This window comes from Suncus etruscus, chromosome 10 (assembly GCF_024139225.1).
Source record: "Suncus etruscus isolate mSunEtr1 chromosome 10, mSunEtr1.pri.cur, whole genome shotgun sequence".
Classification (NCBI taxonomy): Eukaryota; Metazoa; Chordata; class Mammalia; order Eulipotyphla; family Soricidae; genus Suncus; species Suncus etruscus.
Window position 1 is genome coordinate 3,218,948 of NC_064857.1, and position 27,628 is coordinate 3,246,575.

At 46.4% G+C, this 27,628-nt stretch overlaps 2 protein-coding genes across 2 annotated transcripts in view; one reads left to right on the forward strand and one right to left on the reverse strand.

Moving 5' to 3' along the window:
* Positions 1-11,292, reverse strand: part of TMEM68 (transmembrane protein 68) — a 30,975-nt gene extending 19,683 nt beyond the window's left edge. The window contains exons 1-5 of the mRNA XM_049781927.1: positions 11,156-11,292; positions 10,644-10,688; positions 9,651-10,046; positions 4,609-4,776; positions 1,289-1,482 (exon numbers count right to left, since the gene is read on the reverse strand). Of these exons, the coding sequence (XP_049637884.1) occupies positions 1,289-1,482; positions 4,609-4,776; positions 9,651-9,975 (687 nt within the window). The 5' untranslated portion in view covers positions 9,976-10,046; positions 10,644-10,688; positions 11,156-11,292. The remainder of the gene's footprint in view (positions 1-1,288; positions 1,483-4,608; positions 4,777-9,650; positions 10,047-10,643; positions 10,689-11,155) is intronic.
* A 4,204-nt stretch (positions 11,293-15,496) lies between these two features.
* TGS1 (trimethylguanosine synthase 1) overlaps positions 15,497-27,628 on the forward strand; it is a 50,370-nt gene continuing 38,238 nt past the window's right edge. The window contains exons 1-4 of the mRNA XM_049782408.1: positions 15,497-15,616; positions 21,960-22,018; positions 23,970-24,139; positions 25,027-25,872. Coding sequence (XP_049638365.1) covers positions 15,507-15,616; positions 21,960-22,018; positions 23,970-24,139; positions 25,027-25,872 — 1,185 coding nt within the window. The 5' untranslated portion in view covers positions 15,497-15,506. The remainder of the gene's footprint in view (positions 15,617-21,959; positions 22,019-23,969; positions 24,140-25,026; positions 25,873-27,628) is intronic.

Below are 27,628 nucleotides of genomic sequence, written 5' to 3' on the forward strand. Positions count from 1 at the left end.
TAAGTCATCCATACTATTTTTCTTTATAGACAATAGATTTGACTTGCAAGATGAAAAGCCAAGCTAAAGGGACAATCTAGTTGGCTGCAGTGGGCATAGAAACCTCCCAATTCCCTGAAACAATCAAGCCTGGGTAACCATTTCTTAATTAGTTGGTGTGGAAGAAGAATAGTGGCATGAATGAGGTACTATCATTCCTTTTACTGACACACAAACTAAAATGAAAACCAAGAGAAATTAAGAGAAACATTTCATAACTAGCAAAAGTTTCATAACATAAAGTATAACAGGGGGATTAAAAAGGTTGAGAAATATTTCTCAAAACAGAAGAACAAAATGGTATTCACACTTTCACTCTACTAAGTAGAAAAATGACAATAGATCCCAGGAGACACTTAATTTTATGGACAAATTCATTCCCAAAGTTTTTGATTTAAAAGTTTTATGTCGAGCCAGTGCGGTAGCACAGCATTAGGGCATTTGCCTTGCATGCAGCCAATCTGGGACAGACCTGGGTTCTATCCCCAGCATCCCATATGGTCCCCCGAGCTTGTCAGGAGTGATTTCTGGGCACAGAGCCAAGAGTAACTCCTGAACATGCCGGGTGTGGTCCAAAAACCAAATAAATAAAATCAAAAAACAAAAAATAAATACAAGTTTTATGTCAGATCAACATCTACTTTTCATTTCCATTCATATCAATGATTGACCACTATCAAATAATGGCCTGGGTAATAATCATCTCTTAAACGGCAAAGCAACCATACCACATGGGCAGAATATAGAAATGAATGCACTAGTTACTGAAAAAAATCATAAACAATGGACTACGAAGAACTGCACAAAACAGTTTTTTAAAAAGCCATATTTGTGGGGGGGGGGGTGTTTCGGGGCCACACCCGTTTGATGCTCAGGGGTTACTCCTGGCTAAGCGCTCAGAAATCACCCCTGGCTTGGGGAGACCATATGGGATGCCGGGGGATCGAACTGCGGTCCTTCCTTGGCTAGCGCTCGCAAGGCAGACACCTTACCCCTAGCGCCACCTCGCCGGCCCCTAAAAAGCCATATTTTAAAGGTAAAATAAAACCATAGGATCTTTGCCAACGTTTTTACTTTTAGGTTTATTTTCTCGAGATGGTTTCCTACATATAAAGAGATTTCTCTTGTTTGCTTATAAATATGATTTAAGTTGTACTGTAAAAACTATGTAGTTCTATATCCTTTGGCTTGATGTAAGCATCCATTTTCAACTCCTCTTGACTTTAATAACCAGGGTTATGCAACTCACCACTTTTGCATCAATCGCGACCTGAGCGAAGCCTTTGCGATTACCCCACACGATGCCGTAGGTCTCATCGCTGATCAGGGCCTCTCGGACTCCACCTGGCGAAATAGCTAGCAAGTGACCGCTTCTCAGAATCTCAACACACTTTTCTCTTGGTCCGTGGAGAGCACAAAATACATCAAGCAATAAACTAAACCCTGGAGGGAACATTGGCATGAAAAAATACTGTAAGTATTTCTTGCTCAATTCTTCAAGAACAGAACTATCCACAGCCTACATTATTTACTCTATAATTTTAACCTAGTAAATCTTTTACTTAAAAACAAAACAAAAACAGGGGCCAGAGTGGTGGCACAAGCGGTAGGGCATCTGCCGTGCACGCGGATGACCCAGGATGGACCTAGGGTCAATCCCTAGTGTCCCATATGGTACCCAAGTCAGGAGCGATTTCTGAGCACATAGCCAGGAGTAACCCTGAGCATCACTAGGTGTGGCCCCCAAAAAACAACAAAACAAAACAAAAAAAAACACAAAAAAACAAACAAAGGCCAAGGTGACAGTACATCGGGTAGGGTATTTGCTTTGAAAGTCGTCCACCTAGGTTCGATCCCTGGCATCCCTTATGGTCCACTGAGCTCCACCAGGAATATTTCCTGAGCACAGAGTCAGAAGTAACCCTTGGATCATTGGATGTGGACCCAAAACAAAAAAACAAAAAACAAATCTAAACCCAACAAGAATGTTTAAAGTTAACGTATGAGTAATATTGCTGGCAATGAATCAAGTAAATATAATTCGTCACCTATTAATCACCCACTCATCGCTCAACCTACTATTAATTACCTTACTGATCACCTACCACTTTAGCTACCTGGCCAATTTAAATCACAAAATCCTTGGAAGACAAAGATGCTTCACCCCATTTCGGATGAGAAAAACCGACTGGGGTAAGTAGCTCGATCAGTCTGATGCCTGGCAACCAGAAGACAGAAATATCACCCTATCCAGATATCTCCTTCAAAGCTTCTACTCCTGCATCTATGGACCGCCACCTACAATATCTGTAGTGTCATTAGAAATAAAATCCCGGGCCCGGAGAGATAGCATAGCGGCGTTTGCCTTGCAAGCAGCCAATCCAGGACCAAAGGTGGTTGGTTCGAATCCCGGTATTCCATATGATCCCCCGTGCCTGCCACGAGCTATTTCTGAGCAGACAGCCAGGACTAACCGCTGAGCACCACCGGATGTGGCCCAAAAAGCAAAAAAAAGAAAAAAAAAAGAAATAAAATCCTACCAATAATAACAAATCAAAACTGTCACTCATTCTATAAGAAGAATCCCTCCAGAGGTGACTCTTACTGGCAGCCATCATAAAATCTGTTCGAGTTAAGTGGATCACTACGGGTGATGCCTAATGCAAAGCCTTGAGCACAGCCAGATGTGGTCCAATGAAACAAACAGAATAACATATTTCTTTCTGAAAAGCAGAAAGGTAACTTTCCATTGGAGAAAACTAATCAGAAACATTTTCGTCACCTGTTAAAACTATTCCTTACAACATGACAAAAAATGATCATTTAAAAAAATTTAAGTCTGTAGATAGGAACATATACAAATTTAAAATGAAATAAAATAGATTAAAAACAACGTTTTAGCGTGGTGTGATTAATCCCTGGCATCCCACAGGGCTCCCTGAACCTGCCGGGAGTAATTCTTGAGCACCACCACACGTGGCTCAAAACCAGAGACAAATAAATAAAAGGATCCTATTAATTTCTAAGAAAAACTTCTCATCTACAATTTGACCCATAAACAAAGTATAAGCAAATGTATCATTTTAGTGCAATGAATACAAGGAACCCCAAAGCATCCAGGATACTACACAAAGGCACTGAGAGGATTATTCCATTCACTGAACTTGTGTCTATGGAATAAGGGCTTGTTGTTTTTTTTTTAATTTAGTATTACAAAGAACAATATAAATTGTCTTGGCTTATTTCTAGTGATTTACTGACAGAAAATAATACTTGGCCTCAGTTTGTTTCATTCAAAAGAAAAAAAAAAACCTTGCTAAACAAATAAAAAGGAATGTGCTACTCAATCTGAAGACTTATTAGGCAAAGATGCAGTACATTTATACATCAAAAGCATAAATGTCAACACTCCAATGGTCAAAACTATGTTTTATTTGGTTTGGATTGGGGGCCACACCCAGTGGTGCTCAGAGCTTACTCCTCGTTTTATCTCAGGGATCATGCGTGGTGGAACTTGGGGAACCATCTTGGGTACTAGGGGTCAAACTCTCTTCAGATATATACGAGGCAAAAGCTCGTACCTGCTGTACTACTACCCTTGACTACCCATCAAGTATAATTTTTATAAAGCTTATTAGGAAGTTAAATATGATGAGATAGAATAGACTCATCAGAGTAGGATTTCTGAAGCAAGACTATGAGACAAAATTATACCCCAACTAACCCTTTTTTTATTAATCAAACTAATTACAATACACTCCCCAAACAAGAATTACATGGAAATATTCACCACATGAAAATTAAACTAGGGGCTAGGGAGATAGCACAGCATTAGGGCTTTTGCCTTGCATGCGGTTGACCTGAGAGAGACAGGGTATCCCATATGGTCCCCAAGCCGGCCAAGGGCGATTTCTGAATGCAGAACCAGGAGTAAGGCCTGAGCGTGGCTGGATGTGGCCCAGAAACCAATCAATGGGTCAATAAATAAATAAATAAATAAATAAATAAATAAATAAATAAATAAATAAATAAATAAAGTTTAAAAAAAAAGTAAAAGAGGGGCCGGAGAGGTGGTGCTAGAGGTAAGGTGTCTGCCTTGTAAGCACTAGCCAAGGAAGGACCACAATTTGATCCCCCGGCATCCCATATGGTCCCCCAGGGGCAATTTCTGAGCATTTAGCCAGGAGTAACCCCTGAGCATCAAATGGGTGTGGCCCAAAAAAAAAAAAAAGAAAAGAAAAAGAAATTATATTTAAATGATTTAATTTAATACCATGATGTAAAGTACTTGATGTTGCAATTATTCTACAAAGCAGAAGTTCAAGATTTGTCCTGGGAAGACAATACCTAAAAGACTCTTTATAAATTAATAAACCTGAGTTTTGGCCATGTTTTCAAATTAAACATTCAAATAGCATGAGTCAACACTTCCTAATTGAATTAAGTTTATTTCTTTCATAACGGTAAAGAACATTTCCCAAAGAACATTAGGGAGCTCAGAGAGAGACTCTTGCTTCATTTGACCAAGGTCCACTGAACACTTTGCCACTATTGACAGTGAAAGTTTACCTGGAATTTTGAAGACAAAATGATCAGCTACTACCCGGCAAGTTCTGCCTTTATGAATAAAAATTTTAGCCATGAAGTAATAAAAATCTATAGGAATGGCTCCATGATAAAAAATAATAAGTGCTGGTCCTTCTTGAGGTATTTTTTCCATCCCATGAACTTCATAACCTGTTGGAAAGACAAAATTCAAATACTTAACAATCGATTTCTTAGCTAAGTTACACAAGGAGATAGTAATAAACACAAAATGTTTGATGATTTTTCTCCCAACAAGACTCAGCCAGCCATATCCAAGGAAGCTGGAAACAGAAAACCAAAATACTTTGTATTACTTTTCTCCTCTGGCTTAAAAAGATCTAGGACTCAAGGAACGAATAGTCCTAATGAACAGGACAGCAGGGAAGAAGCTTGCCTTGCAGTCAGCTGGCAATCCCAGTTTGATCCCTAGGACCTCCTATAGTCCCCCAAGTACTGCAGGAGTCGGGAATAACACCTGAGGACTACTGGGTATGTCACCAAAACCAAAACCATTTAAAAGGAAACAAAGCTTTAAACAATGAAGACTTCAATTTAAATTCCAGCTTCATGAAAAATGAAAGTTTTAATTTCACTAAAATGAAATGTAATTAATTTTTGTTGTTGTTTTGTTTTGTTTTGTTTTGTTTTGGGGGGGTCACACCCAGCAGCGCTCAGGGGTTACTCCTGGCTCAAAGGTCAGAAATTGCTCCTGGCAGGCTCAGGGGACCATATGGGATGCCGGGATTTGAACCACTGACCTTCTGCATGAAAGGCAAACGCCATACCTCCATGCTATCTCTCCAGCCCCGAAATTTAATTCATTTTTAGGTCGCTTATAATACCTTCATCAAAGCTATTACCAGACTATTTGGTAGCTGATTCTTCTGTTTAAGGAAAATAATCAGTTTTATTTATCTCAGGGGAACCTAGAGAATGGTTTTTAAACCTCAGTTTAATCATGTCTGTTAAGTGTTTTATTTGTATACTTTAAAATGTTTTTATAACTGCCTAGGTTTAATTTAAAGTTGAATTCCATTTACATGAAGTCCTACTCAACATCCACACACTAAATTACCAAAAGAATTAATAGTTTCTTTAGGAGATTATGTACAGTACAACTCTGAGGTTCTCTCGTGTTACAAAACCAAAAAGAAAAATAGGCTCAAGGGCTTTGCGTACATGAGACTAGGGTTCAACCCCTGGCACTTTGATCAATAAGATGCTTACATAACACCAAAGATTCTGGCTGAGAGCAGGAAAACTGACAAAAACCAGTTTTTAATTGTGCTATGCTTGAAGCCCGGATCGCTCAAGAGGCAGAGGGCATATTGCTCAAGTTGAATGGCTTCAGTTGCCCTTTAGTGTCCTGAGGTTCTTTCCTGTGTCCCAAATTCTCCTACCTGCCAGAAATAGAAACCTTAGAGCACCCCAGTTCCTTTTTCCTCAGAATGAGTTTCAAACATTCTGAAATCGATCACTCCCACCCCCTTTCCAATGTTGTGTGACCAGCCATGTCCTGACTCACAAACTCCAGGACATGAAATAGTGTCCAATATACATGATACAGTATTGACACAGACTATGTGTGTGTGTGTGTGTGTGTGTGTGTGTGTGTGTGTATAAAGTGTGTAAATATATGTCACATATAGGTGAGGATCTGAGAAGCAATAAAGCTCAAAGAAAGCAATCTATTGCACTGCCCAACTATGGTCCACCAGGATCGGGAAGTTCCATGTGAAGTAGTCTGGCCCCCCAAAAGAACACGTCTTTTTGTGATCTATTTGGTTCTATCGTGAGGCGCCCCACTGAAACAATTCTCAACTGACCTTGCTACTTGATAAACTACTGATAGCGAGAAGCAGCCTCAAAAGTGAAACTGTCCTGCGTCAGAAATATGCCTTGAGGAGCCGGTGAGGTGGCGCTAGAGGTAAGGTGTCTGCCTTGCAAGCGCTAGCCAAGGAAGGACCGCTGTTTGATCCCCCCAGCGTCCCATATGGTCCCCCCAAATCAGGGGCAATTTCTGAGCGCTTAGCCAGGAGTAATCCCTGAACATCAAACGGGTGTGGCCCAAAAAACAAGAAAGAAAGAAATATGCCTTGAACAATTTTCCCCTGTGCCTTTTTTTGGTACATTAGCCTTATGATCTGTCAAGAAATTGAGTATAAGTATTCTACCTTGTGCCTTGAATAAACAGAACAGAGCTTGAACCCAACTGAACTCCTTGTTCTCTGTCTCCCATTCACTGACCCCGGAACACACCTTTCAAGGAACCCCAGAAGATTTCTTTGTGTCGAGACCAATTGGTCTGTGACAATTAAGTAAGAGTCGATCTTCCTCTCTCTCTGACTCCATGCTTAGCAAAACTGATTCATTATTTTGTGACTGTGCATGTAGCCTGGCCAACCGGGACAGGATCTCAAAGTCAGATGGAGTTCAAGTAGCATTATCTCCACAGCAATGGGTGAAGGAGTTCACTGCCTTTTGATTTTAGAAACCAGTAACAAACTCAGTAAGGATAATCTCCCAAGAGATCCCTACTAAATCTGTCAGCAAAAGTTGCTTTTCAGCCTACACACTAACACTTTATAAGAAATGAACAAAAATAACAATGCCACCCTTTTACGCCTTCTTCCCAACTGAAAGGAACTAAGCTGCCCACAGCAACAAACAGTGTCCTCACTCCTGAGCATAACATGCAAGATTTTTGAGACCCACTCGCAGATCAGCTCTCTAAGATCCTTACCCAGGAGTGATCCATCTCTTACTTATGCTCCATTCCACCCACTGATGTGAGCTGCCTGTATGCTTTTTGCAATTATTGGTACCCTGTTATAACTATAACTAGAAATCTAACATTTCCTGCTATCTTGGGGACTTACCCTTGATAAGAGGGCAAGAATGGTCAAATTCACTTAGCTAACTATTAAGTTTTCCATAAAAAAAATTCCTGGTTAGAGCAATGATACAGTTGATAGGTCATTGGTCTTGCATGTGACCAACCTAGTATCTCCTAATGATGCCCCAAATACTGCCAGAGGTAATTCTCCAGAGCCAGGAATAACCCATGATCAACCCCTGAGCATGGCCAAAAAAATTTTTTTTCTTCTCAAATTCACCTGCTCTTTCCTATGCACAAATAATTGATTCATTCTCTATCTTTTACATGTATTGCTACAATGAGCTTTAGTTTATCCATATCCTTTTGCGCTGTACTTGTGACTATCCCTAACACAGAAATTTAAGTACAATTGTTGACATTAGGACATTTAGAATGGTAATGGATACTCCAAAGCAGTCCTCCTAACTTAATTATCTCATATGCACTAAATTGGCATCTTCCCACTTTCTTCCTGTCCTTGAATATGGATCTGTACAAATGATTCCATTTTTACCAACCTTTTCCATACAAATGGTATACCTAGGGTTTTACTTTGTATTTTTCTAACTATAACTTGTACTTCTAACTACAGTCATATAGATAGGCCATTTTTAAGTCAGATTTATTTTCTAATTTAATAGTGTCAATTTATGTTACCATTATGTTAACATTATGTTAATTATTTTAAGGTGTCTGTCTTGTATTAACATACTTTGTACTGATGCTCTGCTCCATCTTTTTTCAAGTCTCTTTTGAATGGCTTTCATTTTTATCTTCTTCAAAATCATTTGAGGGGCCGAAGTGATAGCACAGCAGGAGGGTATTTGCCTTGCACGTGGACAACCCAGAACAAACCCAGGTTCTATCCTCAGCATCCCATATGGTCCCCCAAGCCTGTCAGGAGCAATTTCTGAGCACAGAGCCAGGAGTAACCCTGGAGCGCCCAAAATTAAAAAAAAAATTATTGATGGCATCTGAGTGTGGGAAATAGTAGCAATAATAAAAACCCCGGGGAAGCTGGAAAGCTAGTACTACAGGTACAAGTGGTGTCTCTTTCTTGCACGTGCCTGACCAGAATCCTCTGGCAACCCATACTGTCCCTTGAGCACCCCACCAGAGGAATTTCTGAGTACAGAACCAGGACTGACCCCAGAGCACTGCTGGGTGTGACTCCCCCCAAAAAATCAACAAAAATAAATAAATAATGAATAATCACCTCCCACAGGTCAGGTTGGTCCCCTGGGTAAATCAAGTTCAGTTTAAACAATCAGGGTTGCAAATATGCCAAGCACATTGCTTCTCGGCCTTTTGGCTAAGATCAAGTGTGGCAAATATGCCACGCAGGAAACAAATCTGCTAGACAGAATAAAATGGAAGAGCCTGGAACAAACTAGAATGGAATGGGAAATAACAACATGGAATGGCATGGAATGGCATGGCATGGCATGGCATGGCATGGAATGGAATGGAATGGAAATAGAATACAATAGAATGAAAGGTCTTGGAATGGAATGAAATGGAATGGAATGGGACAGATCAAAAGAGAACATAAAAGGAGATTCCAAACTCATGCTATACATTAACAGTGCTTGCTGATGTTTTGACCCTTTGGTACAGCTATGTAAATATCCCTTCACTTGTACTTAATATGTAAACTCTTAAGAATGTCTCTGAAGAATGGTCCTTGGTAGTGTGGGAACAAGCGGGCATGTGACGTTAAGCTAATAAGGAAGCCAAAAACCACCATTGTAGGTAGCTGCTGAGGCGCTGGCTGGCCTGTCACCATGTCCCTCTGATCTATCTGCTGCTTGAGGTTAAAGAACAACTAGGTTGACCACAGATAAGACAAGCATCATACCCTATGTATTACTGCTCCAGTCCTAGTAGTTGTTTTAAGAAAGTCCAGTCCCAGTAGTTGTTTTAAGAAAGATACCAATGTACATATGCATGTGTGTATGATGCAGGCAAACAGAGAAGAGGAAATCAAGTACCATAAATCTCTCTTCCACTATCATTTTCAGCATCTCCTCTAATAGCACTGTAGGATGGGGAGGGTTTCAATACCACATACACACACACACACACACACACACACACACACACACACACACGGAGAACACACAAGAGAGAGGGCCGACTTGCTTACCATGCCACACTGCTGCATGGCCATCCCACAGCGTCGCCACCGTCTTCCGGGCACCGTCCCATAAGTTATGAGAGTAAGCCTCTTTCAGGACATTCTTCCTCTTGTAAATGTGCAAGAAAATAATAGTAAGGTAGAGCAGGAAGATCGTGAAGTAAGGGAGCACTAAAAGTATGAGCGGCGTGAAAACCCACAAGAGATAGTTCACAAAGCTCAGGTAATCCTCTAAATGGTCCACTCCGAACCACTCCTCCAAGATCCGGAGCAGACATGTCACGTAGGGCAGTGTGTCCTGTCCCGCAAGACACGTTTGGTTTTCGTTGGTCATTTTCCTTCAGGGGAAATCAACCAGTTGGGCCTCTTTCTTCATTATTCGAGCGCAAGTCTCTGATCATGCCACTAGAAGGGAGGGGAAATCAATGTTGTTATCTGTGCAATCACAAAAATGTCATATTTTAGAACATATCTATGTGACATTCAGCCTTACAACTGAAAATGAAAGAGCAGGTTGCTGCTTTAAAAGGTTGAATTTGATTGCTGACTTAAAGGTGAAAAAAAATGGATAAGGTCTGCTCATGAAGCATGTGGGGGCTAACTTCTGAATTAACCCACAGCCTGTAGTTAAGAGAGGAATATTACATAGAAGAAAAAAATTTCAAATTGACTTTAATAAACTAATACCTAGCTTAAGTGGATCAGAATGAGCAACTATATCTTAAATTAAGCCATGCTGCAAAACTGTTCCAGACTGATGAAAACATCAAGATCCAAATCAATTTAAGTCAACCATAACTTTATGTAAATAAGACACATTTCTGAATGGCTTTTGATACACAGGTTACAGAAAAGCTCCGTGTCTTTAGCATTGTACAATTAAAAAAAATGCATCGGTATGGTTTTATCGTAGAATCACAAAACCATAACTCTTAAATAACAGAGAATACAGCCATATCATTTTATTATGAAGACACTTGCTAAAACAATTGCTTGACTTACCAGAAATTAGATAACTTATCTTGCCTCAAGTTCCACGTATATATTCTGGAAAAACACAGTAGGCAAAAGAAAGAAACATGGTTTAAAAATCATCAATATCTCTAGTTAGATTTTCTATATATTAAATAGTCAGATACAGCCCACAGCTTCAGGGAAAACTCAGAGTTGTTCTGTAACCTTAAATGAGACTTGACAGAATTCAAAGCTTGAAAAAGTTTGCTTAGGATAAAAAGTTAAGGTGTGTAATTGTGTATCTAGTAACTTCAACAGACAATAAACCCAAAATAAAATCTAGAAACTGGATGCTAAAGTTAGATTATCCTCTCCCATCACCACCTCTATTGAGAGTTTCTATTTCCTTTCCTTTTTCTGGGATTAGTCTTAGAAACAGTTATCATGATCTCACATCATGTAATTTATATGAAAACTGTGGATGAGGTAGGAAATGAAGACAAATACAAAAGGACAGTGGGGCAGGGAGAGAAAGAAAATCAAGAGCAACACATGCTTACATGATATGCTTACATCATGATGCTAATTAACATGCTAATGAGGAAGGGTTGCATTTTGTCTTCATCCGCCAGGAAGGATTGTTTTAGTTCCTAAATCCAACAACAGGCTCTTGCAATACTTAACTGTCACTTCTCCCGGCCAAACCCAGTTCTGTTATCACCAAACCTCACCCAGGAGACAATTTCAGGACAACGATCATGACTAGAAATCCCTCAATGTGTTTCATTCTCGCTGACTCCTGAGCCCTTGTTTAATGTTTGCATTCTGGGATGACCCTCAGACAAATGATTAATAACAGGTATGCAACTCCTCAGTTTGCTAAAATCTGCAAAATGGGGATGAGAAGAGCATCTGTGAGATGACGGCCAGTGCTGCAGAAAAAGAGCGCAAGGGTAGGTAGGACAGGACAAGGAGTGGTAAAGCAGACGATGGGGCCATGGGGACAGCCTCACTGTGCGAAAGAGATGAGGTGTCTGGGACTAACTCTCTGCAATTATTACTTGAGCAGGCAGCTCTGTCGGTAGAGCAAATACACCACAGAAGCATCTGGGAGAGAATTCCTGTTTCCGAGGGCTTCTTACAATTTTCTGGATGGGGTCGGGTGGTGGCGCTAGAGGTAAGGTGCCTGCCTTGCCTGCGCTAGCCTTGGATGGACCGCGGTTCGATCCCCGGTGTCCCATGTGGTCCCCCAAGCCAGGAGCGACTTCTGAGCGCATAGCCAGGAGTAACCCCTGAGCGTCACCGGGTGTGGCCCAAAAACCAAAAAACAAAACAAAACAAAACAAAACAAAACAAACAAAAAAAAAACCACAATTTTCTGGAATATTCTTCTATAAAACCTTACAAAAGAGCAAACCTATTTTCAACAATTACCATAAATCCTCTTACCCATGTGGATTATTTTTAGCCTGTGAGTCACCTGGCAGATACGATGAAGGTTCCAATTAAAAGAAAATATTACAAGCTAACTCCCCACGTCTGCGTTCCCTGTCATGGTTTGACTGGGACTTGTAAGCAGTTGTCATGAGCAAGAACTGTACTCCAAACCATTAATAACGCCAACTTAAGTAGTAGTTCCATCAAGACAGTGGGCAAACCTGATCGTCTGACTCTCCAAACTCTTATAGAGATTGCAAACTGTAGTTTCTGATTTGAATTCCCTTTCCAGGTTCCATTTGGAATTCTAAACCACCTAAGAGATTCTGAGCTCAAGCCTAGCAGGCCCCTCGCCATCCCAGCCGACCAGGCCTTCCTCCAGGCACGCCACACCTGCACACAGCTACATAGCTGCGTGGGCACGTCATGCCTTTCTTTCTGAATCACTGAAACCAGCGTGGCTGGCATCCAAGCCGGGAGAGTCACAACGAAGGCAAGAACATGTCGTGGCATTTCCAGCCGCCTTCAGTGTGTCCAAAGGCTGCAAAAGACCATCAGAAAGACTTCTGGCAGCCTCTAGGAGTCTATCTCAACAGTTGCAGTGTCTAGATTTTGAAACACCGAGATCAACAGCGCTACCCACACATCCTCCAGGCCAATACTGCCCTGAGCATGAAATGAAAAGGCAGGAACTGAAATGGAAGGCTGTTGAATGCAGAGAGGCAGAGGGAATCTCGTGCCCCCAGAACCGGTAGGACAACAGGCGAGCTGGTCCTGTAGCAATTCCCCAGCAATAAATAATCCACACAGATAGGAAGGTTTTAGCAGGCCAGAAACTCACACCGCAAGCTATTGGCCCATATCCAGTCGCTCCAGCATGTGGAACCAGGAGCCTAGATGGCAGATCCCAGTCCAGGGCTTCAGACTTTGCTCTCCTTTATAGAGATCAAAAACAAAGCCCCACCCCCCAGGGGGAGGGAAGTAAAAGAACAGAGAGAAGGCCATGGGGAATCAAAACCAAAGGAAGCTAATTGAGATACACATCAGGACCAATTCAAAAGTCCTATCAACAGAAAACGTTGAGGGACTTGCAATTCTGTAGAACCCAGAGATCAAGAGTCGCCCTGAGCATGAAATGGAAATACAAGAACTGAAATGGAATACACATTGAGGGACTTGCAATTTTGCAAACCCGGAGGACAGTGCAGTCCTGAGCACTACAAGAAATAGTTGAGGGTCTTGTAATTATGCAAAACCCTGAGAGTAAGAGAAGCCCAGAGCATGAAATGAATGAAAAGATATGCAAAACAAGGAGCAAAGCAGCCTGAAGCATGTAATGAAAAGACATGCACTGAAATGGGATATATTGAGGGTCTCGCAATTCTGCCAAAACCAGGAGAGCAGAGCAGCCCTGAGCATGCATGAACTAGAATGCCAGATGTTGAGGGTCTTGCGATTCTGCAAAACCTCTGAGGGCTGCTTGGTAAGCCTGTCCCTTGAGCCAGCTGTAGAGACCGGTCTGCCCAGAGCAGAGGCAGGGTCTGGCCGTTTCCCTGCCCAGCTCCCAGGCCACTGGCCAGTGTTGCCCAGTGGTCAGGCATGCTTCTTGGAGGGTCCGCAGGCTGGGCCCCCGAGGAGGGTCAAGGGGCTGCTCCGACCCCGACACCTGCCATCTGTGTGCAGGCATTGGGGCCTGTGTTTCTCCTCTCCTTTTTCTTTTGTCTTTCTCACCTCTTTTCTCCCCTTTTTTGTTTCTTTTCTTTCTGGTCTCCTGTTTCTCCTCTCTTTTCTCTGCCCTTCCCTCTTTTTCTGTCTTCTCTCTATTCTCTCTCCTCTCTTTTCTTTTCCCTCTCCTCTTCTCTTTCCTCTTTTCTTTTTCTCTCTTTTTGCTGCCTGTCTTTCTTTTCTCTCTCCTCTTTTCTGTCACTTCTCTTTTCTTTTTCTCTCTTTTTGCTGCCTGTCTTTCTTTTCTCTCTCCTCTTTTCTGTCTCTTCTCTTTTCTTTTTCTCTCTTTTTGCTGCCTGTCTTTCTTTTCTCTCTCCTCTTTTCTGTCTCTTCTCTTTTCTTTTTCTCTCTTTTTGCTGCCTGTCTTTCTTTTCTCTCTCCTCTTTTCTGTCTCTTCTCTTTTCTTTTTCTCTCTTTTTGCTGCCTGTCTTTCTTTTCTCTCTCCTCTTTTCTGTCTCTTCTCTTTTCTTTTTCTCTCTTTTTGCTGCCTGTCTTTCTTTTCTCTCTCCTCTTTTCTGTCTCTTCTCTTTTCTTTTTCTCTCTTTTTGCTGCCTGTCTTTCTTTTCTCTCTCCTCTTTTCTGTCTCTTCTCTTTTCTTTTTCTCTCTTTTTGCTGCCTGTCTTTCTTTTCTCTCTCCTCTTTTCTGTCTCTTCTCTTTTCTTTTTCTCTCTTTTTGCTGCCTGTCTTTCTTTTCTCTCTCCTCTTTTCTGTCTCTTCTCTTTTCTTTTTCTCTCTTTTTGCTGCCTGTCTTTCTTTTCTCTCTCCTCTTTTCTGTCTATCCTTTCTTTTCTTTCTCCTTTTTATTTGTTCTGCCTTCTTTCTTTTTCTCTTTCCTCTCTTCTCTTTTCTGTCTTCTCTTTTCACTTTTGCTCCTTTTTCTGTCTCCTGTCTCTTCTCTCTTTTCTTTTAACTGTTTCTTTTCTGTCTCTTTTCCCCTCTTTTTTCTTTTTCCCTCTCTTCTCCCTCCTCTTTTTGTCTCTTTTCTCTCTGTTTTCCTGTCTCCACTCTGTCTTTTCCTTCTCTCCTTTCTTTGCTCTCTCCTCTTTTCTGCCTCTTTTTTCTCTTTTCTCTCTCCTTCCTCTTCACTGTTTCTGTTCTGTCTCTTTCCCCCTTTTTCTTTTTCCTTCTCTTCTCCCTCCTCTCTTTTCTATTCTCCTCTCTCCACTGTCTTTTCCTTCTCTCCTTTCTTTGCTCTCTCCTCTTTTCTGCCTCTTTTTTCTCTTCTCTGTCTCCTTCCCCTTCACTTTCTCTTCTGTCTCTTTTCTGTTCTGTTTCTCCCCTCCCTCTTCTCTCTCTGTCTGTCTCTCCTGTCTCTTTCTTCTCTCTCCCTTCTCCGCCTCCTCTGCTCCCCCTCCCCCTCCCTCCCGCCCCGTCGAGGTTCGGGCAGGCTCGGGGTCACGCGGGCGTCGGGTGCCGCCTGCGAACCGCGTCCGGCGGGAAGCCGAGCCCGGCCGCCCCCGGCCCGAGGGTCCGGCCCGAGACCCGCCACGCCGCGCCACGCCGCGCCGCGCCACGCCGCGGCCCGGCCCTCCCTCCCTCCGTCCCTACCTGCGCCGGCCGGCGGGCAGCGGGGAGCGGAACCCGAGGCGGAGGGCGCGCGGCTGCAGCCCGAGCCGCGATCGCCGCGACGCCGCGACGCCGCGACGCCGCGCCGGGCCCCGCCCTTTCCGGTGCCGCCGCCTGGCGCGCGCTTCCGCTTCCGGCGCCCGGCGGCCGGCCTTCCCCGCCGGCGTCCGGCACGCGCGCGCCATGCCCCGCGCCCAGTGGAGCCGCGTGGCCGAGCTGCGCCTCTTCCTGCGGGACCCGCGCGAGGGCGACGGCGACGCCGTGCGCTGCCTGTGCTCCCGCGCCTTCGTCGAGTGAGTCGGGCCGGGCGCGCGGAGGGGGCGAGGGGCGGGACCCAGGGGCAGGGGCGACCCAGGAGCAGAGCCCAAGCGAACCCACAACGAAGGAAGACCTGCAGAGCCCCAGGCCGGGAGCGCTCCAGCTAGCCCTGGAGTGAGGCTGGATCCAGGCTCTGCAGCTAGCCCTGGAGTGAGGCTGGATCCAGGCTCTGCAGCTAGCCCTGGAGTGAGGCTGGATCCAGGCTCTGCAGCTAGCCCTGGAGTGAGGCTGGATCCAGGCTCTGCAGCTAGCCCTGGAGTGAGGCTGGATCCAGGCTCTGCAGCTAGCCCTGGAGTGAGGCTGGATCCAGGCTCTGCAGCTAGCCCTGGAGTGAGGCTGGATCCAGGCTCTGCAGCTAGCCCTGGAGTGAGGCTGGATCCAGGCTCTGCAGCTAGCCCTGGAGTGAGGCTGGATCCAGGCTCTGCAGCTAGCCCTGGAGTGAGGCTGGATCCAGGCTCTGCAGCTAGCCCTGGAGTGAGGCTGGATCCAGGCTCTGCAGCTAGCCCTGGAGTGAGGCTGGATCCAGGCTCTGCAGCTAGCCCTGGAGTGAGGCTGGATCCAGGCTCTGCAGCTAGCCCTGGAGTGAGGCTGGATCCAGGCTCTGCAGCTAGCCCTGGAGTGAGGCTGGATCCAGGCTCTGCAGCTAGCCCTGGAGTGAGGCTGGATCCAGGCTCTGCAGCTAGCCCTGGAGTGAGGCTGGATCCAGGCTCTGCAGCTAGCCCTGGAGTGAGGCTGGATCCAGGCTCTGCAGCTAGCCCTGGAGTGAGGCTGGATCCAGGCTCTGCAGCTAGCCCTGGAGTGAGGCTGGATCCAGGCTCTGCAGCTAGCCCTGGAGTGAGGCTGGATCCAGGCTCTGCAGCTAGCCCTGGAGTGAGGCTGGATCCAGGCTCTGCAGCTAGCCCTGGAGTGAGGCTGGATCCAGGCTCTGCAGCTAGCCCTGGAGTGAGGCTGGATCCAGGCTCTGCAGCTAGCCCTGGAGTGAGGCTGGATCCAGGCTCTGCAGCTAGCCCTGGAGTGAGGCTGGATCCAGGCTCTGCAGCTAGCCCTGGAGTGAGGCTGGATCCAGGCTCTGCAGCTAGCCCTGGAGTGAGGCTGGATCCAGGCTCTGCAGCTAGCCCTGGAGTGAGGCTGGATCCAGGCTCTGCAGCTAGCCCTGGAGTGAGGCTGGATCCAGGCTCTGCAGCTAGCCCTGGAGTGAGGCTGGATCCAGGCTCTGCAGCTAGCCCTGGAGTGAGGCTGGATCCAGGCTCTGCAGCTAGCCCTGGAGTGAGGCTGGATCCAGGCTCTGCAGCTAGCCCTGGAGTGAGGCTGGATCCAGGCTCTGCAGCTAGCCCTGGAGTGAGGCTGGATCCAGGCTCTGCAGCTAGCCCTGGAGTGAGGCTGGATCCAGGCTCTGCAGCTAGCCCTGGAGTGAGGCTGGATCCAGGCTCTGCAGCTAGCCCTGGAGTGAGGCTGGATCCAGGCTCTGCAGCTAGCCCTGGAGTGAGGCTGGATCCAGGCTCTGCAGCTAGCCCTGGAGTGAGGCTGGATCCAGGCTCTGCAGCTAGCCCTGGAGTGAGGCTGGATCCAGGCTCTGCAGCTAGCCCTGGAGTGAGGCTGGATCCAGGCTCTGCAGCTAGCCCTGGAGTGAGGCTGGATCCAGGCTCTGCAGCTAGCCCTGGAGTGAGGCTGGATCCAGGCTCTGCAGCTAGCCCTGGAGTGAGGCTGGATCCAGGCTCTGCAGCTAGCCCTGGAGTGAGGCTGGATCCAGGCTCTGCAGCTAGCCCTGGAGTGAGGCTGGATCCAGGCTCTGCAGCTAGCCCTGGAGTGAGGCTGGATCCAGGCTCTGCAGCTAGCCCTGGAGTGAGGCTGGATCCAGGCTCTGCAGCTAGCCCTGGAGTGAGGCTGGATCCAGGCTCTGCAGCTAGCCCTGGAGTGAGGCTGGATCCAGGCTCTGCAGCTAGCCCTGGAGTGAGGCTGGATCCAGGCTCTGCAGCTAGCCCTGGAGTGAGGCTGGATCCAGGCTCTGCAGCTAGCCCTGGAGTGAGGCTGGATCCAGGCTCTGCAGCTAGCCCTGGAGTGAGGCTGGATCCAGGCTCTGCAGCTAGCCCTGGAGTGAGGCTGGATCCAGGCTCTGCAGCTAGCCCTGGAGTGAGGCTGGATCCAGGCTCTGCAGCTAGCCCTGGAGTGAGGCTGGATCCAGGCTCTGCAGCTAGCCCTGGAGTGAGGCTGGATCCAGGCTCTGCAGCTAGCCCTGGAGTGAGGCTGGATCCAGGCTCTGCAGCTAGCCCTGGAGTGAGGCTGGATCCAGGCTCTGCAGCTAGCCCTGGAGTGAGGCTGGATCCAGGCTCTGCAGCTAGCCCTGGAGTGAGGCTGGATCCAGGCTCTGCAGCTAGCCCTGGAGTGAGGCTGGATCCAGGCTCTGCAGCTAGCCCTGGAGTGAGGCTGGATCCAGGCTCTGCAGCTAGCCCTGGAGTGAGGCTGGATCCAGGCTCTGCAGCTAGCCCTGGAGTGAGGCTGGATCCAGGCTCTGCAGCTAGCCCTGGAGTGAGGCTGGATCCAGGCTCTGCAGCTAGCCCTGGAGTGAGGCTGGATCCAGGCTCTGCAGCTAGCCCTGGAGTGAGGCTGGATCCAGGCTCTGCAGCTAGCCCTGGAGTGAGGCTGGATCCAGGCTCTGCAGCTAGCCCTGGAGTGAGGCTGGATCCAGGCTCTGCAGCTAGCCCTGGAGTGAGGCTGGATCCAGGCTCTGCAGCTAGCCCTGGAGTGAGGCTGGATCCAGGCTCTGCAGCTAGCCCTGGAGTGAGGCTGGATCCAGGCTCTGCAGCTAGCCCTGGAGTGAGGCTGGATCCAGGCTCTGCAGCTAGCCCTGGAGTGAGGCTGGATCCAGGCTCTGCAGCTAGCCCTGGAGTGAGGCTGGATCCAGGCTCTGCAGCTAGCCCTGGAGTGAGGCTGGATCCAGGCTCTGCAGCTAGCCCTGGAGTGAGGCTGGATCCAGGCTCTGCAGCTAGCCCTGGAGTGAGGCTGGATCCAGGCTCTGCAGCTAGCCCTGGAGTGAGGCTGGATCCAGGCTCTGCAGCTAGCCCTGGAGTGAGGCTGGATCCAGGCTCTGCAGCTAGCCCTGGAGTGAGGCTGGATCCAGGCTCTGCAGCTAGCCCTGGAGTGAGGCTGGATCCAGGCTCTGCAGCTAGCCCTGGAGTGAGGCTGGATCCAGGCTCTGCAGCTAGCCCTGGAGTGAGGCTGGATCCAGGCTCTGCAGCTAGCCCTGGAGTGAGGCTGGATCCAGGCTCTGCAGCTAGCCCTGGAGTGAGGCTGGATCCAGGCTCTGCAGCTAGCCCTGGAGTGAGGCTGGATCCAGGCTCTGCAGCTAGCCCTGGAGTGAGGCCAGAATGCACGGTGCACAATCCCCAGCCTGGAGCTACGTCTGGAAGCAGCAGAAAGCAGAAGTGCAAAGTGCAGCACTCGACGCCCGGCGTCCCTGGAAGCAGGACCCCCGCCCACCTCCAGTGAGCCCAAAGCTGAAATGCAGAATGCAAGCCCAGAGCACCATGCACAGTGGCCCGCAGACAGCAGCACAGAGGAAAGACGGGCAAAGCCCTACTAGCACACCGAGGGGTCGTTGCCTACCACTTGAGGACTCACTGGTGCCCCGTGTGCGAATGAATGAATGGAGGGGTCCCCGTTCAGAATGGGGAAAGTTCACTGCGAAATCCTTGGTTTCGTGTAAGTAAAAGGCAAAGCCCCACCAATGACACCAAGGGGTCGTTGCCTCCCAGTTGAGGACTCACTGACGCCAGTGTGCGGATGAATGAATGGAGGGGTCCCCGTTCAGAATGGGGAAAGTTAACTGCGAAATCCTTGGTTTCATGTAAGTAAAGAAAGAACAGGATCCCAGGGCCCAGAGTCCTAGGACATTGGGTAGGGGACTTGTCTTGCACATGGCCAGTCCGGGTTCACCACCAGGTGTGGCTCCAAACCTAAAATCCTAAACAAACAAAAAACTAAGGATTTCAGGGATGATCTTTCTAGTGTCAGCTTCTCTAAAAGGAGCCCCACCCTGATCACCAAGACTTTACAATGAGATTCACTTTGTGGAAGGGAACTTGGGGATTGACTTCTAACATGGTTTAATGCACTGGGATTTAAATGAAGGAGTTCTCAGTCCAGTTGGCTGCTTGTCTCATGGTCTCTCTGCACGACCCAAGCCCGAACTGAAACCCTTTATTTCCCAACCAGGACACACTTGGCAATGCTCTGGGCTTACTCCTGGCTCTGCTGGGGAAGACTTCTGGCAGAGCTCAGGAACCTTGAATAGTGGCAGGATCAAACTGGAGTTAGCTGCGTGCAAGGCAAGCGCCTTAACCCCCTGTACAATCTCTGGCCCCAAACTGGCTATATTTAAAAAATCTGCTGCCTAGATGTCTGAATGCATGACACTACTTGTTTGATGGTTCTAATCCATGTTTTGCATATGTGCCTGTCAGTAGCCTCTTTTCAAGTATTTGGGGGAGGGCACACCTGGTGACGCTCAGGGGTTACTCCTGGCTATGAGCTCAGAAATCGCTCCTGACTTGGGGGACCATATGGGACTCCGGGGGATCAAACCGCGGTCCTTTTTAGGCTAGTGTGTGCAAGGTAAACGGCCTACCACTTGGACCACCACTCCGGTCCCCCTTTTCAAGATCTTTTGTTTGCAGTATTTTAAGTCATCTAAAGTCGCTGGGACAAGTGGCAGCCTGTGAAATTTCAGTTAAGGTAGAGAACTCTCTGGACACGGAAGATCTTGTATCTCCTTTGCAATGCTGTGCAGCTGCTCCTCCAAGTATAACACAAGGTCAAGTGGACTAAGTTTCCCCCCACAGCAAGGAGAACAACGCAGTTGGAAAGAGCACTGCTAGAGAGAGAAAAAAGGGAGGCGCTGCCGATTTATGAGCTGGAACTTGCCCTGCATACTGACTTCTTTTCTGCAGGGATCAGCTGTAGCCAGTGCTCCTGGGTTGCTTCTAGCCATCTAGAGGCCAGAGAAATGGACCCCCACCTCCTGCAAGTGAAACATTGTGCTCCAGCTACTGTGCTCCCTGCTTGCTTCAAGCAAATTTAGAGAGTTGTTTCTTTGTGACTCAGTGATTCCATGTTTTTGCCTAATAGTCACAATTACCACTTAAAAATCAATCGATCCTGATACAAGTTGACCATACTATATATGTGAAATATTTTACCTAAACCAATCCTTGTAACAACCCGATGAAACACATTTTTGCGTCTATATTATGTATGACAGAAAAGTTTTTATCAAATTGCTTTCTTAGCCGTTAGCCTTTTTTTAATACCTTTATGTTAGACACTAATTTACAGTGTAATTCATAATACAGTTACTTCTGGCATTCGAAATCCCAACACCACTCCCACCACCAATGTAATTACATTCCTTCTCCCGTTTCCCAACTTCCCCAAGGCCTACCGTGGCAGCTATAAATAATTTACCTAATGGTGCTTAATACTGTTAAATGGTATTGTAGAGGGCCTGGAGAGATAGCACAGCGGCGTTTGCCTTGCAAGCAGCCGATCCAGGACCAAAGGTGGTTGGTTCGAATCCCGGTGTCCCATGTGGTCCCCCGTGCCTGCCAGGAGCTATTTCTGAGCAGACAGCCAGGAGGAACCCCTGAGCACTGCCGTGTGTGGCCCAAAAACAAACAAACAAAAAAAAAATGGTATTGTAGAGGGGGAAAAACTGTCTTAAGAGGAAATTTGTGAACATTGGCATCTGTTTCAGTGGATTCATATGTCATCATCTGAAGGTCTACTAAGCCTGTGTGTTGCCAGTTGAGCATGGATGTTATCGATTTGTTGAGGTTATGTGGCTTCTCTGATAATTACCATCAAAGTTGGTATGTTCCTACTGAGGAATCAGTAACAAAATTATCGGGATGTTGTGTGAAGTGGCCACACGGTCCATGAATTTGAGAGTCTGCGAGGTGAACTCAATGTAACACCTTGGTTCGTAGGGCCCCAGTGTGATCAGTCGTGAGGCTGGTGTGTCCATGAATTTTTCCTGCCCACAGGGCCTCTTTTTGAGGAGTTAGATGAGTCTGTTTTTGGCCACTTGTACAGATATGGCAGAAAGTTCTGGGTTGTAGGTGTGGCTGCCAAGTACTCTGAAGGGACGGGGGCAGGACAGTCTAGCACCAAGGGTCCCTTGAGATGCCAGCCCCAAAATCAGCATACCTGGAGTGTCTGTTGCTCACCCTTAACCTTTTTATTCACTCCTATAGATTTCGTTGAACTTTTTTTTCTTTAAACAGTATAGCTCGTTTTTTATAGTCTATTTAATTTGCTTCACAGAGACCGAAAACTCTACAATCTGGGACTAAAAGGCTGCTATGTCAGAGGCAACAATGAAGGTGAGATATGAAACCCTATCATACCTTATTACTGAAATTAAGCATGCTGCCGTGTTATTTGAATTATTACCTATTGTAGAGATGAGGTGTAGAAGGGCCAAGCCCATTATAACAAGCTTATCACAAAGAGTGGTAGCACAGTTAGAGAAATAGCTGCACTGACAGCTACAATGACAACAATAAAGAAAAATACAGTGGCTGTCTTGAAAACAGGCAGGGGGGTGGGGAGGTAGGAAATGGAGGGACAATGGTGGTGGGAAATTTGCACTGGTGAAGGGGAATGTGCATTTTATGGCTGAAACCCAATTATGAATTATGTTTGTGACCATGTGTTTAAATAAAGAAATTATTTAAAAGAAATAATGCTCAGAACAAAACATCAACATTGAGGAGCCCTAATGTTTATTCAGAAATCCATATTCTGTTCTTTAAGGTACAGATAAGCTGGACATTTCAAGCTCCTTTTCTACCTAATAAATATTCTCTGATACAAATAAAAAATGGAGAAATACTACCTATTAGGACACTGTAGTTTGGGGTACAGTCTCACAGACGGCGGGTGACCCAATCATTAGGAACAGCCCTTTCTGGTTAGAATTTTTTGTTTCTGGCCCTTTTTTGTTTGTTATGGGTTTATTCCCCTCTGTGTTGTGGGTTTACTTAACTCCTGTGAGTTTGAAGCTTTGGGAAGCGGGGCTTGGATAGTGTGTTCACCCAGATGTTTCATGTTTAAAACTAAGTCGCGCTGGAACTTTTCTAAAGAGCTTCCATGAATTCAAACTGGGAAAGGTAGGTAGCAGCATTCCACTGACTACACTGCAGAAGTGTTTTTCTGTGGAAGATTGGAAGCAAGGAAATGGGCCTCTGTCAACAGAGACCTTCTGGGAAAGCTCTGCTAACTAAGCTTGTGATTGGTTCTTAAGTGCCATGTCTCCAATTCAACACTCATTAGGTTTGGGGTTGCTCAAAGAAGCCACCCAAACTAGCATACATTGGCTTAGTGGCCTCCTGTTTGTAATTCTTTTTTCTTTTTTCTTTTTTTTTTAACAGTTTACTTATTTATTCATTGGTTTTTTTGGGGGGGGAGGGGCCAGTCCTGGTGATGTTCAGAAGTTACTCTTGGCTCTGTGCTCAGAACTCGCTCCTGGCAAGCTCAGGAATGCCAGGAATCGAACTGGTCCATCCCGGGTCAGCTGTATGCAAGGAAAATGCCTTATTACTGTGCTAACTCTCCAGCCCCTGGTTGTAATTCTTTTTTAACATACTGGTTTAGAACATGAATCAGTTGGTTCTAGGTAAACTTACAGCCAAAGGTACACTCTCCCAAACAGAATTGTTTTTCTGGTTTGCACAAATGCATGATTTCTTGTGTCTCAGAGCAGACCTCAATGGAATTTTTACATGTAGGTATTTGTGGAACTGCTTTTTTGTTTGTTTGTTGGTTTGGTTTGGTTTGTATTCTGGGCCATGCTTGGGGTTACCCTTGTTTTGCACTCAGGAATTCCTCCTAGCAGGGCTGAGGGTAATCTATATATTCAACCCAAATCAGATGCATGCAGGGTGAACAGCCTCCCGTGTACTGTCACTCAGGCACCAGGGTATCATTCCTCAGTGCACAGATCCACTTCAGGACATTTGCAGGCAAGGAATGGGAATCTTCGTTTCCCTCTGGGCGCTTTGTCCTCTTCTTCCTCATTTCCTCAGAACTCTACACCGGCCACCTAAAAGCTGCTCAGGAAACAAGCAGAATGGGCAGCTGGAGTCAGAGAAGAACTCTGGGTCTCGCATTCTGCCTTCAAATGCACATGAGATCGATCATCTGTGTGTAAAATGTTCTCTTTTTTTTTTTTTTTAGTATTATCTTTATTTAAGCACCTGGATCACAAACATGATTGTAGTTGTGGTTCAGTCACATTTTGTGTTCATTTTTTCTAACAAACGCTTTCTGTAGGAGACCAGGCCACTGACGAGGAGGAAGACGCTCCTCCCTGTGACAAGACAGACCCACCTACCGGCCAAGGGGCGAACGCCGAGAGCGAACTCGATTCCGAGGCTGAGCTCATGAGGAGTATGGGGCTGCCGCTTCAGTTTAGAGGGGGACCAGCGGAGAAGAATTTTGAGGCCAGTATTTTCTTTCGTAGCTTCTCTTCCTTCCGAATTTGGGTTTCATGGCCACACTCAGTGGCCTAATTGCTCAGCGCTGACTCCTGGCTCAGCGCTCAAGGATCACTCCACGGCGAAGCACCGGACCATTGGGGACGCTGGGGAACTGAGCCCAGGCCAGCCAGGTGCAAGGCAGATGCCTGCTGTACTATCTCTCCATCTCCTGGATTGATTGTTGGGTCACTCCTGGCTCTGCACTCCGAAATTGCCACAGGCAGGCTGGGGGACCATATAGGTCCGGGAATCCAACCAGGTCCCTCACAGGTCAATCCCATGCAAGACAAGTGCCCTGCTGTTGTGCTATCTCTCTGGCCCCTGTTTTTCTTTTTTTAAAGTAAGTCATCACATTTTTTTTGTCACCCCCAGTCATGTGTACTGCTGATGTAGAGCCCTCAACAACCTCTTTTCCAAAATACGTGGACTTAAAACTTAACCAAACCTATAGATGGTGATATGATATCCCATATGTGAAATATATTTTTTCTTTTTCTTTACACCCTCCCCTGGGAAACTTTGCATTTTGATTTGTGTAAAAACAGAGGCTTCAGGGTATTGTTTAATGTCAAAATTGATTTGAGATAGGACCGTGAGTAAGGTGCTTCCTCTCACCTGCCCTACCTAACCTAGGTTAAATCCCCAGCACTAGTGCTGGTCCCCAAATACAGCCACTAGGATGCCCTGGACACAGTCAGGTGTACTCTAACCAAAAACAAATATATACACTTAAATTTTAGTTTGTCTTACAGATTATGGGGTGTACTTTATATTCTAAGTATCATATATATTGTATATCTTGATTTATATACTTATCATACTTCTATATTTGAATTATTTATCTTCTATAGGTGGCTATGAATGCTAGAAATAAAGTCAAAAGAAAAAAGAAAAAACATTCCAAGAGATACTTGTACGAAATCAGGAGAGAATGTTGGAGACAGGAGTTGGAAGATGACATTCTGGCTTCTGATGGCCTCTCTGGAGAGGAAGAACGAGAAGCCCCCCAACCACATAATCTTCAGACTACAGCTGACCCCACAGCTGCAAATCCCCCTGTTACCGATGCCCCAAAGCTCGAAGTGACGGAGAGGTGGGAAAAGTATTGGCACGAGTATGGTGGAGGGCTGCTGTGGCAAAGCTGGCAGGAGAATCACTCGGATTCAACGCTGTGTCCCGAGCCCTGGAATGTTCCTGAGACAAAAGCAGAATGGGAGCAGCATTATAGCCAACTTTATTGGTACTACCTGGAGCAGTTTCAGTACTGGGAAGCCCAAGGTTGGACTTATGAGGCCCCCCAAGGCCACGAGGCTGAGCCTGGCGGGTCTCAAACAGAAGTTGGCCAGCAGGAGGAACATGGCGTGAAAGTGGACTTAATATCTCTGCCATCTCCCTCTGTTGCCATTAAGAGCAAGGACTCTCACTCCTGTCACGGGGACCAGAAGGAAATACTTGATGGGCTCAATCTTTTAAGTCTGAATTCAGAGGGCACGGAACAGTGCCAGACAGAGCTCTCTGGCAGTCTTGATGGCCAGCAGGGGCCAACACAAGTCCACAGCAGAAGAGAATGTCCTGCTTCTACCCAAGGAGAGCCTTGCAATGGCTCCCTCAAGGACGGTGCTTTGCCCAACGGTGGAAGTGCGTGCCAGCCTTCTCAAGGTAAGAGCGGCAAAGTTTTATCCAGGGGTGGCGAAGAAGTTCGACACAAAGAGCCAAAATTTTAAACTGTGAGAGTCAGAAAGCCACACCACGCAGTGACCTGCCAAAACAGACAAACATTCACACAAAAGCATCTAATTTTAACAGTCTATTCAACACACGTTGCATTTTGCCATTTTGAGTGAGGGTAAAAATGCTGCAGTGATGGTGAGGGTGTGCTGCGTCCTCCACACTCAGAACTAACAGCAAGATGTGACCCAACATGTGACACATGGGTCCCCCACTCTCTGGTCTGTGCAGTTGTTTCCGAGGGATGGGAGACGGGATGACGGCTTTGAGATCTCTCCTCAGAGGTCCCTCCTCAGAAGCAGCAGAACAAAATCCAAACTTGGCAAAGAGCCACAGTATACAAAAGAATGTTAAGAGAAAAAGAGCCGCATTCATTTTGGCCGGGAGCCGTGTTCGCCACCCCTGTTTTAGAGGTTAACAGAATCAGTCTACTTAACAAATGAATCTGGTGCAGGTTTAATTCATGTCCAACTGCTTATCATACTTCAATTGTGAAATGATATAAACTCGACCTTTCCCCCCGGATTTTTTTTGGGGGGTGGGGCCACACCTAGTGCCGCTCAGGGGTTACTCCTGACTAGGCGCTCAGAAATGACTTCTGACTTGGGACCATATGGGATGCTGGGGGATCGAACCGTGATCCGTCCTAGGTCAGCCACGTGCAAGGCAAACACCCTGCCACTTGCACCACCGCTCTGCCCCTCCCCCATATTTTTAGCTACCACTCACTCACTTTCCTCTTAGAGAAACGAAAAGAGTTCTTGCAAAGGATTCTAAAAGGATTGTTGCTTTCTCTTGTACATTGGTCAATGTACTAATGAGTCAATGAGCTAATGTTCAGAAGTGTCTAAGGATATTAATTTGAAGTCCATTTGCAGCTCCCAAGAGCTTATTGCTCCCAGAGCAATAAGTTTAGGGGAGGTAGATGAGAGGGTGGGTGAGAATATATTTGACATCACATAGTTCATGACTATCTGGATTGAGGTATGGGCAGCATTGAGGCCTGCTCTCTCGAGTCTCCCAGAAGAGTGCATTCTAACCCTTGGACTGGTTGGAGGGGAGAGGACTGTCTTGGGAAATACCTGGCATCTAGCATGTTGTTGGCTCCTACCCAGCTGGTGAAAGATCCCAGTATGCAGAGAAGGGCTGTAGGCGGGATCAAAACCAGCCATTGTGGCCTGTCTCGGTTCATCCTGATTCACTGAGAATGAGTGCATGGGGCTTTTTGTTTCTTCAGCAGTGCCCAGGACTAGCTCTGGGCTCTGTACTCAGGGGTCAGTCACTTCTAGCAGGCTCAGGGAACCAATATGGGGTGCTGAGGATCAAACGCATATCAGCCACATGCCTCCTGTACCTGAGCTCTAATAAATTCTTTTTTTTTTTTTTTTTTTGCTTTTTGTATCACATCCAGCGGTTCTCAAGTTTTGCTCCTGGCAGGCTTGGAGGACCACATGGGATGCTGGGGATCAAACCCAGGTCCATTCTGGGTTGATTGCATACAAGGCAAATGCCCTACCACTGCGTGACCGAAATGAATTCTTGATTTGTTTAGCTACGTGGCAGCAAACAGGCTCAATACTGCATTTTCATCTAAATGTGCTCTCTGCTGGTTGAAAGTCTGTCCCTAAACAAAAGTGTGTCTCCTTCCACTGCTCTGGATTCCTTCCCACGAATTTCACCCACTCATTTTCTTACTTTGAAGAATATAAAACAGATTAGACATAT